Source organism: Lepus europaeus, chromosome 11 (assembly GCF_033115175.1).
Source record: "Lepus europaeus isolate LE1 chromosome 11, mLepTim1.pri, whole genome shotgun sequence".
In the NCBI taxonomy this organism is placed as follows: Eukaryota; Metazoa; Chordata; class Mammalia; order Lagomorpha; family Leporidae; genus Lepus; species Lepus europaeus.
The window spans coordinates 53,590,242-53,607,316 of NC_084837.1; the positions used below are offsets into that span (position 1 = coordinate 53,590,242).

Below are 17,075 nucleotides of genomic sequence, written 5' to 3' on the forward strand. Positions count from 1 at the left end.
CCAGGCCATTAGCAGGGAGCTGGATCAGAAGTGGAACAAACGGGACACAAACCAGTGCCCATATGGGATGCCAGTGTCACAGGCCCACTGCACCACAACGCTGGCCCTAAGGTGGCAGGTTTAATCAGTGATTTATATCCTGGGTGGATATGAAGGACTTAGAATGCCAAACCAGAAGCCCTTGGGTTTATATTTTATGGACAATCTGGAGGGTTCAGGAAAGGTTTTATGCATGGAGATCCATAAAGCAAGTTAGGTCAGGGCATGAAGCTATGTTTGAAGTGGCTAGAAAGCCAACCCTCCTCTTCCCGCTGTGCCCAGGCAGCTCTGTACACCAGGCAACAGCTGAACATCCGGGATGTGGCCAACAAAGTCTTGGCCATTGCTGCCTTCTTGCCAGCCTGCCGCCCGTACCTGCGCCGATATTTCTGTGCCACTGTGCAGCTGCCTTCTGATTGGATCCAAGTAGCTGAGTTCTACCAGGTATGGCACTCAGGTCCCTGCCCTTGGCCCTCACTGGGTTCCCTTTCCTTTGCTCATGAATCCCTGGAGAACACACAGACAGCTTGGCTTCCCTTTACCTCTGCTCAGCCTCATGGCTCAGATGGGACAGCTTCTTGCCTGTAGCAGGTGCAGTCACCCAGCAGGTAGAATACGAACGAGAGGGTCTGGACCAAAGTCTGAGAAGAACTCCATCTTCTTCTGGAGCTCACGTTCTTATTGAAGAAAACGCGAATCAGAGAAGCCTGCTGACTTACCCAGTGCCTCGGAAACTGTGATTTTTTTAGAGCTCGGGCTGGAAATCTGCTCCCTCCTGTGTGCTGTCCTAGAAACCCAGGAAGCAGCCTTGTTCCGTTTCGGAGGGTTTGTTGGGTCTTGCTTCTGATGGTCTCCTCTCTCTGCGACAGAGCCTGGCTGAAGAAGCTGAGAACAAGCTGGTACCCTTGCCTGCCTGCCTCCGTGCTGCCATGACAGACAAATTTGCCCAGTTTGATGAGTATCAGCTGGCCAAGTACAACCCTCGCAAGCACCGGGCTAAGAGCCGCCCCCGCCGGCCGCCCCGCCCTCCGGTCAGTGTCCGCTTCACAGTCAGGTCCCTTCCTTTGGGGAAGAACAGGAACAGGCTGACCCCGGGGGAGTGGGGCGGGGGGTTCTACACTGAGATCTGCTGAGGTCCTGGACAAAGGAGTCACAGAAATCTGGAGGAGCTGGGTGGGGCTGGGGGTAGAAGTGCAGGGCTGGCCTCCTTGCCGGCCGGCTTCCTCTTGGTGGAAGTAGAGCCCCAGGGCTGTTGGAATGGGGTTCTCCAGGGACTACCTCCTTTTCATTTTGAACTGCTTATCTTGTCCCTACAGAAGACGGAGCCTGTGTTTTCTGAGACAAAGAGGAACTTGCCATTTTGCCTTTCATTTCTGAAACCAGAACAGAGGAAGGTGAATCCCTCGTCCCGGGGGTGCATGTGTGCATGTAACATCTTTTCTGGACTGACATTTAGAAGTACTCATGGTGGGTACAGTAGGTGCAAGCCCATTCCTGCCTGGGGGTTCTCAGACATGATTGGAAATCAGGTTTTAAGAGTACTGGGGGAAGCTCTTTTTCCTTTTGTTTGCCATTTCACTCTCCTTGGTAATATATTTTACTGACAGGTCAAATGTCTAGTTGGATAAGTGAGTTAAAAATATAATGAGGGGTGGCGCAGTGGCGCAGTGGGTTAAGTGTCTGCCTGCGGCACTGGCATCCCATATGAGCGCTGGTTCTAGTCCCAGCTGCTCCTCTTCTGATCCAGCTCTCTGCTGTGGCCTGGGAAAGCAGTAGAAGATGGCCCAGGCTTGGGCTCCTGTACCTGCATGGGAGACCTGGAGGAAGCTCCTGGCTCCTGGCTTTGGCTCTGTGTAGCTCTGGCTGTTTGGCCATTTAGGGAGTGGAAGACCTTTGTCTGTGTCTCTCCCTCTCACTGTCTGTAACTCTACCCGTCAAATAAATAAATAAATAAATAAATCCTTAAAAAAATAATGAGGGGTAGGCATTTAAGGCAGCGATTGAGATGGTTGCAACTCATTGGAGTGCCTGGTCTGAGATCCAGCTCCACTTCTGATCCATTTCCTGCTAATGTGCACCCCAGGAAGGCAGTAGGTGATGGCTCAAGTAGTTGAGTCTCTGCCACCCATGTGGGAGATCCAGATGGGGTTCCTGGCTTTAGCCTGGACCAGCCTGGGCTGTTGTGGGCATTCAGGGAATGAACCAGTAGATGAAGGATTTCTCTTTCCTCTTCTCTCTCTCTCTTTCTCTCTCTCTCTCTCTCTCCCCTCCACTCTGTCCTTTCCTCTCCTCTGCTTTTCAAGCAAAATGCAAGAAAGATAGAAAAAAAAGTTATGATATATCTGCCTTCCATAGGAAGTTTTTTTTAAATTTTATTTTTAAAAGATGTACTTATTTGAAAGAGTTACACAGAGACAGAGAGGCGGAGAGAGAGAGAGAAGGAAAGAGAGGTCTTCCATCTGCTGAGTCATTCCCCATTGGCTGCAACGGCCGGAGCTGTGCCAATCCGAAGCCAGGAGCCAGGAGCTTCTTATGGGTTTCTTATGTGGGTGCAGGTGCCCAAGTTGTGCAGGAGCCAAAGGACTTGGGCCATCTTCCACTGCTTTCCCAGGCCATAGCAGAGAGCTGGATCAGAAGTGGAGCAGCCAGGACTCAAGCTGGCTACCATATGGGATGCCAGCACTGCAGGCAGCGGCTTTACCTGCAACCCCACAGCACTGGCCCCATAGGAAATTTTAAAAACAAACAAAACCTTTTTACTTTTATGGCAAATAAGGCTTAGCAGTTAAGAGCATATAGTCTGACCTTAGATCACCTGGAATTGCATCCCACCTCTGCCCTTTGCTGGCTGGGAGACCATAGTCAAAGGACCTAACCTCTCAATTTCCTCATATATCCAATGGGCTTAATAGTAGAACCTACACTGTTGGATTGTTTTGAGGATTACATCAGTTACTGTTTTTAAATATTGCTAATAACGTCAGATACTACCTCGGTGTTAGCTCTCACCACCATCATCATCATGATTAAAACATTATTAGGAAAATATAAATTAATATTAGAAGAAAAAAACGCATTCTCAGTTGGTCAGCTGGTGCTTTCATCCTATTAATGTATCCTGCACTTAGCTCTTTCACTGTAGAAGATTCTGAAAGCCAACTTCTTCGCAGCTTTTTAATTCCTCACAGCCTACATTGTGCTATTGCTTCCATTAATCTGTTCTGTTCAGGTAGGCACTGCTCCCCAGCCCCCCAACAAGGATGTCCTGTTAGTTCCATCCCCATGTTGTTTCCGCTGCCAACCACCCTATGTTAACCCCTGACAGTTCAGCCTGTGGGAGTGAGGCACAGTGACCCCGAAGACCTGCTGCCCTGTGCTCATCATGGGTGCTCTTGTTGCTGGACGCTTTGGCCCTCTCTTTCTACTCTGTGCCCAAACCATTTGGGAGAAAGAAATTCCCCCATAGGTACAGCATGATCTTAGGCTCTGCTTTCTGAAGCAAGTGTCCAAGATCATGGGTGAAATGACCCCCGTGGGACTGGGGTATTTCCACAGTTTGAGGCAGCCTACAGTGCAGTGAAAACAAAGAAGATTCCGCCGAGGTTCACCCTGAAGAAGCTGGTACAGCGATTGCGTATCAAGGAGCCTGCTGAGCTTGTCCAGGCCCTGCTGGGCTACAGGTGAGAAGCCAGCCCTGCCTGTGTACTCCACGTAGGTAGCCCCGTGGCTTTTCCACATCATGGCCCCACTCCTAGTAGCTATCAACCCTAGGGACGTGTGTTTGGGTAGACGTGGGCTGTGAATGACTAGCTGCATTTGGGTAACTCATCTCTCCTTTTTTTTCTGCTGCTAGCTTTGAAATGATAGACTCTTTCTCTGTTCCAGGTACCCCTCCAATCTACAGCTCTTTTCTCGAAGTCGCCTTCCCGGACCGTGGGATTCTAGCAGAGCTGGGAAGCGGATGAAGCTGTCTAGGCCAGAGACCTGGGAGAGGGAGCTGAGCCTGCGGGGCAACAAAGCTTCCGTCTGGGAGGAACTCATCGGTATGGTGACCTTGACCATCACACTCTCGTCTTCTCTTTCCCATTCATACGTTTTAGACATGGAGTAGATTTCCATGATGTGATGCAATTATTCTCTCGCCTGCTAGTTATAGCGCTGAAGATGATTAGATTTAGAAGGTCTCCATTTACCACACTGAAGTAGACAGGGGAGCCTGCTTTGAGGAGTGTTGGTGTTATAGATGGATCATTATTCCAGATGTGGTTAAGTGCTTTGCAGCCAGGTTTGGGCTAGGAATTCCATCTGGGTCTCACACGTGGGTAGCAGGGACTCAAGTTCTTGGGCCGTCTTCCACTGCCTTCCCAGGAGTGTGGACTGGAAGTAGAGCAGGTAGGCCTGGAACTGGCACTCTGGTACGGTACGCCAGCATCACACATGGTGAGTTAAGCGTGCCACATGCTGCCCCCCGCCTTGAAGATTTATTTATTTGAAAGGCTGAGTGACAGAGAAACACACACACACACACACACACAGAGTCTTTGTTTAAAATTTTTTTAATATTTATTTTATTTATTTGAAAGAGTTACAGAGAGAGGTAGAGACAGAGAGAGAGGTCTTTCATCCGCTGGTTCACTCCCCAGATGGCCGCAACCGACGCCCATATGGGATTCTTGTGCTTCAGGCCAGGGCTTTAACCTGCTGTGCCACAGTGCCGGCCCCAAGGATGCAGTCTTTTTTTTTTTTTTTTTTAAATGAATCATCCTCATTTTTTAATTTTTTTTTTTTATTTATTTTTTGACAGGCAGAGTGGACAGTGAGAGAGAGACAGAGAGAAAGGTCTTCCTTTGCCGTTGGTTCACCCTCCAAGGGCAACCGCGGCTGGCGCACCGCGCTGATCCAAAGGCAGGAGCCAGGTGCTTCTCCTGGTCTCCCATGTGGGTTCAGGGCCCAAGCACTTGGGCCATCCTCCACTGCACTCCTGGGCCATAGCAGAGAGCTGGCCTGGAAGAGGGGCAACCAGGACAGAATCCGGTGCCCCGACCGGGACTAGAACCCGGTGTGCCGGCGCCACAAGGCGGAGGATTAGCCTGTTGAGCCGTGGCGCCAGCCAAGGATGAAGTCTTGACATATGACCTCTTCTCTGGTTTCACTTGTATCCATGTGTGCATAATTCATTTCAGATAAGACAGGACTGGTTTAGGACACACTGGAATCTCTGTAGACATTCAGACTTAAGACATGGAAGTTTCAGGTGATTTGCCTATGCTGATTGAAAAAAAAGATTGGAGAGAACCAAGTTACTTTCAGTCTTCCCTTTCCTCTGTTCTTTTGTTAATTTTTAACTGCAGAAAGCTTTTTCTTTCTATTTTCACATACGTGTACCTATTTTCCATTTTGTTTCCTCTTTTGTCTTTGAAAAAAGTCAGATTATGCTATTAAAAAACATCTGACTTTAGAGCTTTTGCCTGAGTTTCGTAGACTTCATATATTGGAGCTTCAGAGCTCAGATTGCCTTTTACCTCATTTCTCCGTGCACCTCCCATTGTAGATTTCCCGTCATCGCTCATTTGCTTGTTTTTCTTTTTTTAAAAGATTTATTTATTTATTTGAAAGTCAGAGTTACACAGAGAGGAGAGGCAGAGAGAGAGAGAGAGGTCTTCCATCCATTGGTTCACTCCCCAATTGGCCGCAACGGCCAAAGCTGTGCTGATCCGAAGCCAGGAGCCAGGAGCTTCTTCCCGGTCTCCCACATGGGTGCAGGGGCCCAAGGATTTGGGCCATTTTCTGCTGCTTTCCCAGGCCACAGCAGAGAGCTGGATCGGAGGTGGCGTAGTGCCCATATGGGATGCTGCCACTGCAGATGGCGGCTTTACCCTGTGCAATGCCACAGCACCGGCCTCTCATTTGTTTTCCTTACCCTGTGCCCCATCTTCTGCAGACAATGGGAAGCTTCCATTCATGGCCATGCTCCGGAACCTGTGCAACCTGCTGCGAGTGGGAATCAGTGCCCGCCACCATGAGCTCGTTCTCCAGCGCCTCCAGCATACGGTACATGTTGGGGGGGGGGTGGTATGTTAAAGGTGTGGCCCTGTGACCAGACACAGGTGTGGACATGCTGCTGCTGCTGCTGGAGCGACCAGGCTTTTCCAGGTGGCTGAAGAAGGTCCAGGCCATCGCAGTATTTCCAAGTGGGCTGCCAATTGGTTTGGAAATTGCATGGGGAAACAGATCTGGGGGTTCAGTCCATCCTTTGAGAAACTACAGTAGCGTTTTTTTTTTTTTTTTAAGATTTATTTTATTTATTTGAAAGATAGAGTTAGAGAGAGAGGGAAAGATAGAGAGAGATCTTTCATCCACTGGCTCACTCCCTAAAAGGCTAGAACAGCCAGGGCTGGGCTAGGCAGGGCCCAAACCAGGAGCCAAGAGCTTCTTCTGGGTCTCCCACATGAGCGGCAGGAGTCCAAGGACTCGGGCCATCTTCTGCTGCTTGCCCAGGCACATTAGCAGGGAGCTGGATCAGAAGTGGAGCCACTGGGACTTGAACCAGGGTCCATATGGGATGCTGGCATTGGAGGGGGCAGCTTAACCTGATACACCACCACACCCGCTCCACAAGAGCATTTTTAATTTTCTGAGCTCAGTAACTTACCAGGAAGAGGCACTTCTATAATTTAGCTTATTAGATAGGAAGTCAGGTATAAAAGCAACAGGGCTCCTGTCATTTTCTCACCTTTATCTCTCTTCTTGTCTTTTAAAATGACCACTTTCAGCCGGCGCCGTGGCTTAACAGGTTAATCCTCCGCCTTGTGGTGCCGGCACACCGGGTTCTAGTCCCGGTTGGGGTGCCGGATTCTATCCCGGTTGCCCCTCTTCCAGGCCAGCTCTCTGCTATGGCCCGGGAAGGCAGTGGAGGATGGCCCAAGTCCTTGGGTCCTGCACCTGCATGGGAGACCAGGAGAAGCACCTGGCTCCTGGCTTCGGATCAGCACGATGTGCCGGCCGCAGCGGCCATTGGAGGGTGAACCAATGGCAAAAAGGAAGACCTTTCTCTCTGTCTCTCTCCCTCACTATCCACTCTGCCTGTCAAAAAAAAAAAAAAAAAAAAGACCACTTTCTTTTCCCTCTCCTCCCTCTGTATCTCTTCTCTAAGTTCGTTTTGTCCTTCCTGACCTTCCCACAAACTGTAAGAGTTGATACCTCGTCCTCCTGGTCCCTGCAGCCCGGAAGCCCCTATTATCTGCTCATGATGCATCCTTTCCTTTCCTTTCCAGAAGTCGGTGATCCACAGTCGGCAGTTTCCATTCAGATTCCTCAATGCCCACGATTCCATCAATAACCTGGAGACGCAACTCAGAAACAGAGGTATCAGCCCCCTTCTTCCAACTGCTGTTTGCCTCCCATGTCTGAGCGTGCAGGTGACAGCAGCATTGATATCTTGAGCCTCTTGCCTTGCATTCTCAGAGTGTGGGGTGGGCAGAAGGAAGCCCCAAGGGTTGAGGCTCAGGACCTAGTATTGGCAGGACAAGATGAGCGATGAGGAGACACCTGTCTCAGATATTTTTCTGTCACCACGCAGCGTTGCCTTTTCCTTCCAATACAACACTGATGAAGCGGATACTGATTAGAAATGCAAGGAATGTCAAGAGGTTGTCCCGTCAGATTCTCCTTGGCCTCCATAGTTGTCAACCTCGACTGCTTCGGATGGTCATGATGATACCTGTGATGTACGAGCAGCTCAAGCGGGAGAAGCTGAAAATACAGAAAGCCAGGTGTGTGCAGCTTCCAGGAGCCCGGAGCGGGCAACAGGCAATGCTTGGGGTCACCTGAGAACCTCAGCAGTTTATCTCTAAAGATACTGCTTGTCAGTCATCCTAATGGCTTGGACCTGGCCTGGTTGCGATCTCATCTGTTGCACTGCAGAACTCATCATAACGTTGTCCTGTACAGAGATCATGAAACAAAATCCATGCCTGGGCCTCCACTCTGTTACCTGTGGTTGTTTTAGTGGTACCTGAGGATTCTGAGTCTGTGTAGCATCTTCCTGTGCCCTTTGTGCCTCTGTTCTGTTTCATGTTTTCTTTCTTTCTCTTCTCCATGATATCTTCTTGGTTTTTTTTCTGTTTTATTTTTTTGACCCACTCACCTTCTTTTCAAATATGTTTGTCATATAAAGATAGCTATGATCAAGCAGGTGCAAAGGCAAACACACAGCCTCTTGTGTGGTCTTGGTGCAGTTTCAGCTCTCTGCCCTTTACATACTCTGCTAGTGTACGTTCATTTTCACTTTAAATCCAGGACTCATCTGACCTTCAAGTAGGCCTCAGTGTCCAGGAATCTCCTAACCAGTGGCTGAACACAAGGCCATTAAAGAATCAAGTCCAAGATGCCAGTCCAAATGGTATGCCTGGAATGACCAGCTGACAGCCACTAGCCACATGTTGGCTAGCTTAGCACTGGAAATGTGGCTAGTGGGAGTTAAGACATGTTGGATTTTGAAGACAGCCTGAAAAAAGAATGTAAAATATCTCACTAGTAAATCTTGTATTAATTACATGCTGACATGAAAATATTTGTATATATTAGATTACATCTAATATATTAAATTCATCTACTCATTTTTAAAGATAATTCTTGGCCGGTGCCGTGGCTTAACAGGCTAATCCTCCACCTTGTGGCGCCGGCACACCGGGTTCTAGTCCCGGTCGGGGCACCGATCCTGTCCCGGTTGCCCCTCTTCCAGGCCAGCTCTCTGCTGTGGCCAGGGAGTGCAGTGGAGGATGGCCCAAGTGCTTGGGTCCTCTCCATGGGAGACCAGGAGAAGCACCTGGCTCCTGCCAGATAAAAAACAGAAATTTTTTATCTACTGTTCGCTCCGCAATGTCTGCAATAGCTGGGCCTGAGCCAGGCAGGCCAAAGCTAGGAACCTAGAACTCAATCCAAGTCTCCCACATGAGTAGTAGGGACTCAAGTATTTGAGCCATCACCTGGTAACTCTATGGGGCTACCAGAAATTTTTAAATAATGTGTATAATTTAAATCTAACACAATTTAATTAATTATAATTTAATTCTATTGAATAGGACTGGTAAAACTACTAAATTCTCTAGTTTAAAGTATTGTTATTAAGTGAAACAAATTATATATGTATACAAATAATAAGAATAGGATAACAGATTTGCAAAAATGTTTGCTAGATTATCTAGATTTCTTAAAAGATATTTATTTATTTGAAAGAGTTACAGAAAGAGAGGGAGAGACAGAGAGAGAGATAGATCTTTCATCTTCTGGTTTACTCCCCAGATGGCTGCAACAGCCAGGACCCAGGAGCTTCATCTGGGTCTCCCATGTGGGTGGCAGCGGCCCAAGTAATTGGGCCATCTTCTGCTGCTTTTCCCAGGCCATCAGTAAGGAACTGGATCAGAAGTGGAGCAGCGGGACTTGAACTGGAGCCCATATGGGATGCTGGGGTTGCAGGTGGCAACTTTACCGGCCGTGTCACAATGCTGGCCCTGATTATCTAGATTTTGTCATGTTTCCTTTTACTGATCCTTTTTTCTTTTTTCTTTATATATTAAAGATTTATTTATTTTATTCAAAAGATTCAAAAGGCAGAGTTATATATATATATATATATATATATAGAGAGAGAGAGAGAGAGAGAGAGAGAGAGAGAGAGATCGAGATCTTCCATCCTCTGGTTCAATCCCCAAATGGCCACAATGGCCAGGGCTGGGCCAGGCCAAAACCAGGAGCCAGGAGTTTCTTCTGGGTCTGCCACATAGGTGCAGGGGCCCAAGCACTTGGGTCATCCTCCTCTGCTTTCCTAGGCACATTCGCAGGGAACTGGATCAGAAGTAGAGCAGCTGGAACTTGAACAAAGCTGAAAACAATTCCTCAATATTATCTATTATCTGGTCCATATTCAAACTTTCTAGTTGCCTAAAACACATCATTTCAGTATTTTATTCAAATCAGTATCAAAACAATGTCTACACATTACATTTGGTTAAGTCTCTTGACTCTTAATCTTTCAGTTGTTTTCATGTCATGATTTACTGTGCAGGTGTAGGGGGCCCTACATATTGTAGTACGTTCTGGGTTTACCTCCTTGTGATATAATCTGACTTTTTATTCCATGTTCTCTAGGCATTAACTCTAAAGGCTTGAATATAAACATACTCTCCTCTCTCTTTTTTGCGAAAATATTTCCAGGTGATTTAAAAAAAAAAATACTTGTTTTCAAAGAGAGACTGAGACAGAGGGGAGAAGAGAGAGGCATCTTCCATCCACTTGTTCATGCCCCAGATGAGTCACCTTCTGCTGCTTTCCCAGGCACGTTAGCAGGGAGCTGGGTCTGAAGCGTAGCAGCTGGGACTTGAAACAGTGCCCATATGGGATAGCAGTGTTGCCACAATGCCAGCTCTTTCTGGTGATTCTATGTACACTCTTTGGAGAGGACCACCAGATTTGGTGCCTCTGACAGAATACAAGATCAGGAGGTATAGAAGTCTCTTGGTCCTGCTCATAAGTATGTGGCTTTGGTAGTGTTAGCCTCATCTCTGCACTGTGGTTAGTGGCTCATCCATTGGTGATCTTGCCTGAATCAGTTGTTCCACTGGTAGCTGCAAATTAGGGGTTTCCCATAATTTCCCCATATTTATTGTTTATTTTTTGAAGCTATGAAATTGTTTGTTTCAACATACTAAGCCAAAAAATAACAAAACAGCTCATTTCTTAGGAAGGACTTCAAATTCCCCGTATCTATTAGCCGGAAATCTAAAAATAGCCTCTCTCATCGGCTAACACTATCGAGTGACCCTGAAATTGAGATCGTATAGGAAAAACACGATGAATGTTTAATTCATTCTCTAACTTTCATTGCAGTTTTCAAAGCAATTAGTGTTTGCTATTTACAATCCAAATTGCAATGTGTAGCACTTACGTCTTGCCTTGTGAATTAAGTATGGATTAATGTGGTGAGTGTGGCAGGTACTTCAGAGTCTGGGTCCACCGGTGGCTTCCCCGCTCCTACTGTGAGAATGGGTTGAGGAGGCCTGTAGAACAGGGGCAGGGGGACCCTCTGTCCCAGGCTGTGGCCCAGAGTGGCAGCGCGTGAGGAGGGTGGCAGAGGACTCGTAACTGAGTGCTGCGTCCCCATCTTCACACCTGCTCAAGCAGCGTGGCCACGAGCCCCTAAGCGTGTCTCTGCCTTTCCTGCCCGCAGACAGTGGAAATGTGACGCCGAGCTGCTGGAGCGGTACCGACAGGCCCTGGAGACGGCTGTGAACCTCTCGGTGCAGTACAACCTGCCCCCGCTGCCCGGCCGCACCCTCTTGGTCTATCTGAAGGATGTCAATGCAGACAAGCTGTGTCCCAAGAGCAACGCACAAGGGGTAAAGAAATAAAGAGCTCCCTCCAGAGGGTTGGAAGGTAGCCCAAGGGGGATCCTGTTCTCAGACCTGGTTCTCTAGGGCAAGCGCACAGCCTGAAATAAACGGTGTGAGTTTGCTTCTGAGTCCTGGGTGTGTGGGTCAGGTTCTAAGATGTGGATTCAGCCATGTTCATGGATTATAACACCAGTCTTTCACGTTTGGCTCTCACTTATACTCTCATAAAAATATGTCCCACGTCGTTTACCTCTCTGTGTTACGGTGTTGTGTTTGGGCAGCGATCCTGCCTGCTCTCCACCCAGCTTTCTGGAGGCCTGCTGCGGGTGCCCTCTCCTAGTGCGGGAGCTTCTCCCTTTTGCTGAGATCACTGGCGGGACCTGGCTCCCAGCGCTCGGCGGGCAAGGAGGGGGTCCCAGAATAAGAGCGTTGTTTCTCCTGATGCCTGTCCATCAGCCGCCGCTGAACTACGTGCTGCTGCTGATTGCAATGATGATCGCGCGGGCGGAGCAGGTGGATCTCGTGCTGTGTGGGAGAGGCACTTTGAAGACTGCGGTGCTAAAGGCAGAAGAAGGCATCCTGAAAACTGCCACCGAGCTCCAGGCTCAAGTGCAGGTCAGACACCCACCCCACCGTCCAAAAATGTCCGAGGGACCCACGCCTGGCTGTGCTGAGTTCCCAGGCTGACTGTGGTGTTTGCCGTTGATGGGTCATGTCCCGTGCAGCCACACAGCCCGAGTCTCTTTCCTTCAGGGGTTGGAGGAAAAGGATGACTCGTCCCTGGATACTTTGGGGAAGTACCTGCTGTCTCTGGCTGTACAGAGGGTCCCTGTGAGTACTGCTCAGCACCTGAACCACCCTTCTCCCCCACCAACATTTGCCTCTACAACCAACACATCTCATTCCTTATCCCCTCGATACTGACCTTTCAAACCATGTACAATATCCGGGTCAGCTCCCAGCTGGTATGCTGGTGAATTTTTAGCTACTTACCTCTCTTGGAAAAATAAGTTTTGAAATCAGCATTTGCTAATCTCCAGGGTGTGAATGGTCCTACACTGCAGATTTCAAGCTGTCAACACAGGGTCACACAGAGTTGGGAGGTGGTACCGTATAGCACACCATGGTGTAATATTTCCATAATTCCAATCAGCAGATGCACATCAGCTCAAGGGTTGATAATGATAAAATGGAGTAAAAATAATTAGGAAAGTGATGAGTTTTGAGTGTTTGTTATGTTTGTTTTTAATATAATTTATTGACTTCTGAGCTTACACAGCTTAGTGTTTAATGATGGCCATTTTATTTACTTATTTATTTTTAAATTCTTTTAAAGATTTATTTATTTGAAAGGGAGAGCTAGAGAGAGGCAGAGGGAGAGAGAGAGAGAGAGAGAGAGAGAGAGAAGTTTTCCATCTGCTGGTTCACTCCCCAGATGGCTGCAATGGCCAGAGCTGAGTCGATCCAAGGCCAGGAGCCAGGAGCCTCTTCCAGGTCTCCCACGCAGGTGCAGGGGCTGAAAAACTTGGACCATCTTCCAGTGCTTTCCCAGGCCACAGCAGAGAGCTGGATCGGAATTGGAGCTTGAACCGGCGGCCATAGGGGATGCCGGCACGGCAGGAGGCGGCTTTACCAGCTACGCTGCAGAGCTGGCCCAATAATAACCATTTTAGTAAATGACTCACAAAATTCCTGGAAATTTAAGAATCAGCTCTCACAGCCCTAAATGAGCCAGCTTTAGTACACCACCGCCCATACCCAGCCTCCACTTTGACCGCTCGCGAGTCGGGGTATGGCTCTCCTCATTCAGAGTGCTCCCAGGAGAGGCCGTTCCTCTGCGTTCTCCTGCTCCCTCCAGTCCTCCTTTCTTGAGATCCTGAGCTCTTCAGCAAAGCACCTGTTCTACCCTCTTGTTCCCTGGTCTCAGCCCTCTCCCTTTCATCCTACAGGTGGACAGGGTCATCCTCTTTGGCAAAATGATGAATGAAAGAAGCATAAATGTGGCCAAGCAGCTTTTCTGGCAGCACGTGAATCCCAAGTGCCTCTTCGTCGGTGTCCTCCTGAGACAGTTATACTACCTGTAAGGATGCCTGCTCGCCCCGCCCAGGGTCTGCCGTGCGTGATCCCTGCCTCCTCTCCGCCCGTGCTGGAGCTTGGGGTCCTCGTTAGCCAGACCCTGCCTGTCTGCCTTCTCACCTCCGCTGCACTGCAAGTGCTGCCAGTTTCTCTGAAGTCTTCATGCCAGGCCTATGCCTGTTGGTGAAGGTCCCTTCCAGCGCTCGCCTGGCACGTAGCCCTGTGAGAGTGCAGAGGGAGAGGTCTTCCTAGGGCGTTAGGGACACACTGTTTCTGATGGTTAACGACTGCTGTGTTCTTTGCCAGCCCACCAGTGTCGCACCCCAATGATGTGACTCTCTCAGGCTGTACTGACGGGATACTGAAGTGAGTACGTGGTGGACACTGAAGGGGTTGGGGGCTCTGTTAGAACATCTCCAAGACATCTGTGGTATAACTCCATTTACTTATTTTTTAAAGCAAGATAAAAGTTTGTTCCTCTTTTACCGCTGTCCAGACCTACTAGCAATTCAGTGTTACAGGAGCCCAGGCATTTGCTGTCTTTTCAAACTATAGACGTTTTTTATTTTTAATTGATATATAATAATGTAATAATTGTATAGATTTATGGGGTACAGTGTGCCATTTCAATATATATACCCAGTGTAATGATCAGGACAGGGTTATTGGCATATCTTCACCCCATATATTGATCATTTCTTTGTGTTGGGAAGATTCAAAATCCTCTCTGCTAGCAATTTTGAAATATGCCATTAATTATTGTCAACCATAGGTATCCTGCTGTGATATAGAACATTACAAGCAGGGAGCTGGATCAGAAGTGGAGCAGCTGGGACTCCAACCGGTGTCCTTATGGGATGCTAGTGTTGTAGGTGGCAGCATTACCCACTATGCCACATGCTGGCCCTGAACACATTTTCTTTTTTTTTTTTTTTTTTAAGATTTATTTATTTGAAAGGCTGAGTTACAAACACACACACACACACACACACGGAGAGAGTGAGATCTTTCATTTGCTGGTTTACTTCCCAAATGGCTGCAATGGCCAGAGCTCAGCTTATCCAAAGCCAGGAGCCAGGAGCTTCTTCTGGGTCTCCCACATGGGTGCAGGGGCCCAAGCATTTGGACCATCATCTACTGCTTTTCCAGGTACAATTGCATGAGCTGGATCAGAAGTGGAGCAACTGAGACTTGAACTGGAGACTGTATGGCATGGTTTCTATAACAGACATAGGGCTACAGATGTCTTTTGGACATACTAATTTCATTTCCTCTGGTTATATACTCATAGTGGGATAGCTGGATTATATGACAGTTCTACTTCTAGATTTTTTTAAAATATTTGTTTATTTATTTTAAAGGCAGAGTTAGAGAAAAGAGAGAGAGAGAGAGAGACAGAGAGAGATAGGGAGAGATAGAAGGAGAGATCTTCCATCTATTGGTTCACTCCCCAAATGACCACAATAGCCAGAGCTGAGCTGATCCAAAACCAGGAGCCAGGAGCTTCTTCCAGGTCTCCCACGTGGAAGCAGGGGCCCAAGCACTTGGGCCATTCTCTGCTGCTTTCCCAGGCCACAGCAGAGAGCTGGATCAGACTACTAGATTTTTGAGAAACCTCTGTACTACTTTCCATAATGGCTGTACTAATTTACATTCCCATCAACAGTATATGACAGTTCCTTTTTCTCCACATTCTCTCTAGCACTTTTATTAAAATCTTTTTTAGTAATAGCCATTCTAGCCAAGGGTGAGGTACATTTCATTGTACTTTTGATTACATTTCTCTTGGGGGGTTAGTGATGTTGATCAATTCTTACTGTATTTCATGGCCATTTGTATATTTTTTAGAGAAATGTCTGTTCAGATCATTTGCCTGTTTATTAAATGAATTGTTTGGCTTTTTTTTTTTTTTTTTTTTTTGCTGTTGATGTCTTTGAATTCCTTATAAACTCTGGATGTTAAGCCCTTTTCAGATGACTAGCCTATGTTTCCTCCCATCCTGTGGATTGTCTCCTTGCTCTATTGATTTTTTCCTTTGCTCTGTAGAAAGAAGCTCTTTAGTTTGATGCAGTTCCCCTTGTCAAGTTTTGCTTTTGTTGCCTGTGCTACTGAGGGCTTAACTAAAACATCTTTGCCCAGCCCAGTGTCCCAAAGTGCTACTCCTGTGTATTATTTCAGTAGTGTCATTGTTTGGGGCACTCTTGCTGTCATTACTCTGCCATGCTCATATACTGAGCTTCTAACTCATGGTTCAAAATGACTGCTTAAGTGTCTGTCATTTTTGTATCCAGCCAAGTTTATGCTAATTATACTGGTAGGAAAGAGGAAAAGGGGCATGGGAGATTGCAAAGTTTGCAGTCTCTTGAGAACAATTCAAGAGTCAGTCATATCACACGGCCTTTGTGCAGTTCTTGACCCAGAGAAAATCCTCATCTGTGAATATTTAAGCTGGATTACAAAAATCTTTTTACTTTGTCTCTCTCTACCCTTAACCTTCTCCTTGTCTTGTTTTTCCCCTCTGGATGCCACCCATTTCCCTCAACTCCTATTGCAGAGCCTCACACACACTTTTCCTTCTCCGTGGAGCTCTCACGGCTGGTAGAGAGCTGATCCAGCCCAGACTGGGGAGGGCTCAAACTCTACAGCTTAGCCTTACGCACTGCGGGAGCGGCTCCAGCTGTTTCTTCTTCTCCCTTATTCCTGTGGTTCTGCAGTATCCAATCTTAAGTCTGGATTCTCTATACATAGTCACCTGACCTGAAGGAGCTCCAGTGTACTGGGTGACCTGTACTGACCCTTCCTTTGTCCCCCTGCCCCTCTTGGAAGGCTTTCCTGATCCGGACTTCTACTTTCGTTTATTTTGTTGCTGGTTTTTCTTCAGGTTCATTGCAGAGCGTGGAGCTTCCCGCCTTCTGGAACACGTAGGCCAAATGGACAAAATCTTCAAGATTCCACCACCCCCAGGAAAGACGGGAGCTGTATGTCTCCAGCCCCTGGAAGAGGATGTTCCAAGCCCCTTAGCTCCTACTTCCCAGCCCGGGTCAGTCTGTGTTTCTATGCCTCTGTGAATGGGGAGGGGCTGCGATCAGATCTGACAAACTCTGAAATTCTGGCTGTTGAGCTTGTTCTGTTCTCCAAGGTATGCATCCTCTCCCCTGGGCACTGTTTCTCTAGCGCAGGGGACCGGCAGCCTGTGAAGCTGAGAGGAGGTTGGACTATGGAGCAGGCACCGTGGCCACAGAGCCAGGGCTTAGGCGCAGGGCTTGAAGCACTGGCTCTGACTTTTTCATCCTAGCTTTGCTAAATAGTAGCTTGAAACTTGGGCTAATTGCTTAATTTCTTAAAGCTCTAGTTTCCCGGTCAGTAAAATGGAGATGATGATAATGCTTACCTTGTTGTGTTATCCTGAGCAAAGGATAAGTGCATAATAACAATGAGGTGAAAGGGAGCGCATCAGGAGAAAAGGCAAGACATTCCAGGGCTCTGTGGCTCAGACAGAGTGGGATATTCTCTGGAGAGCTGCCGGAGCCTGCTCTGCTCCCCGTGGGCTCTGCCACGCACTCAGTGCTG

At 47.9% G+C, this 17,075-nt stretch overlaps 1 protein-coding gene across 1 annotated transcript in view; it reads left to right on the forward strand.

Moving 5' to 3' along the window:
• Positions 1–17,075, forward strand: part of TEP1 (telomerase associated protein 1) — a 46,935-nt gene that overhangs the window by 7,941 nt on the left and 21,919 nt on the right. The window contains exons 5-18 of the mRNA XM_062205539.1: positions 322–483; positions 909–1,070; positions 1,356–1,433; positions 3,595–3,719; positions 3,925–4,082; positions 5,981–6,090; positions 7,314–7,404; positions 7,619–7,811; positions 11,267–11,435; positions 11,886–12,044; positions 12,183–12,260; positions 13,379–13,509; positions 13,812–13,871; positions 16,387–16,545. Of these exons, the coding sequence (XP_062061523.1) occupies positions 322–483; positions 909–1,070; positions 1,356–1,433; positions 3,595–3,719; positions 3,925–4,082; positions 5,981–6,090; positions 7,314–7,404; positions 7,619–7,811; positions 11,267–11,435; positions 11,886–12,044; positions 12,183–12,260; positions 13,379–13,509; positions 13,812–13,871; positions 16,387–16,545 (1,835 nt within the window). The remainder of the gene's footprint in view (positions 1–321; positions 484–908; positions 1,071–1,355; positions 1,434–3,594; positions 3,720–3,924; positions 4,083–5,980; positions 6,091–7,313; positions 7,405–7,618; positions 7,812–11,266; positions 11,436–11,885; positions 12,045–12,182; positions 12,261–13,378; positions 13,510–13,811; positions 13,872–16,386; positions 16,546–17,075) is intronic.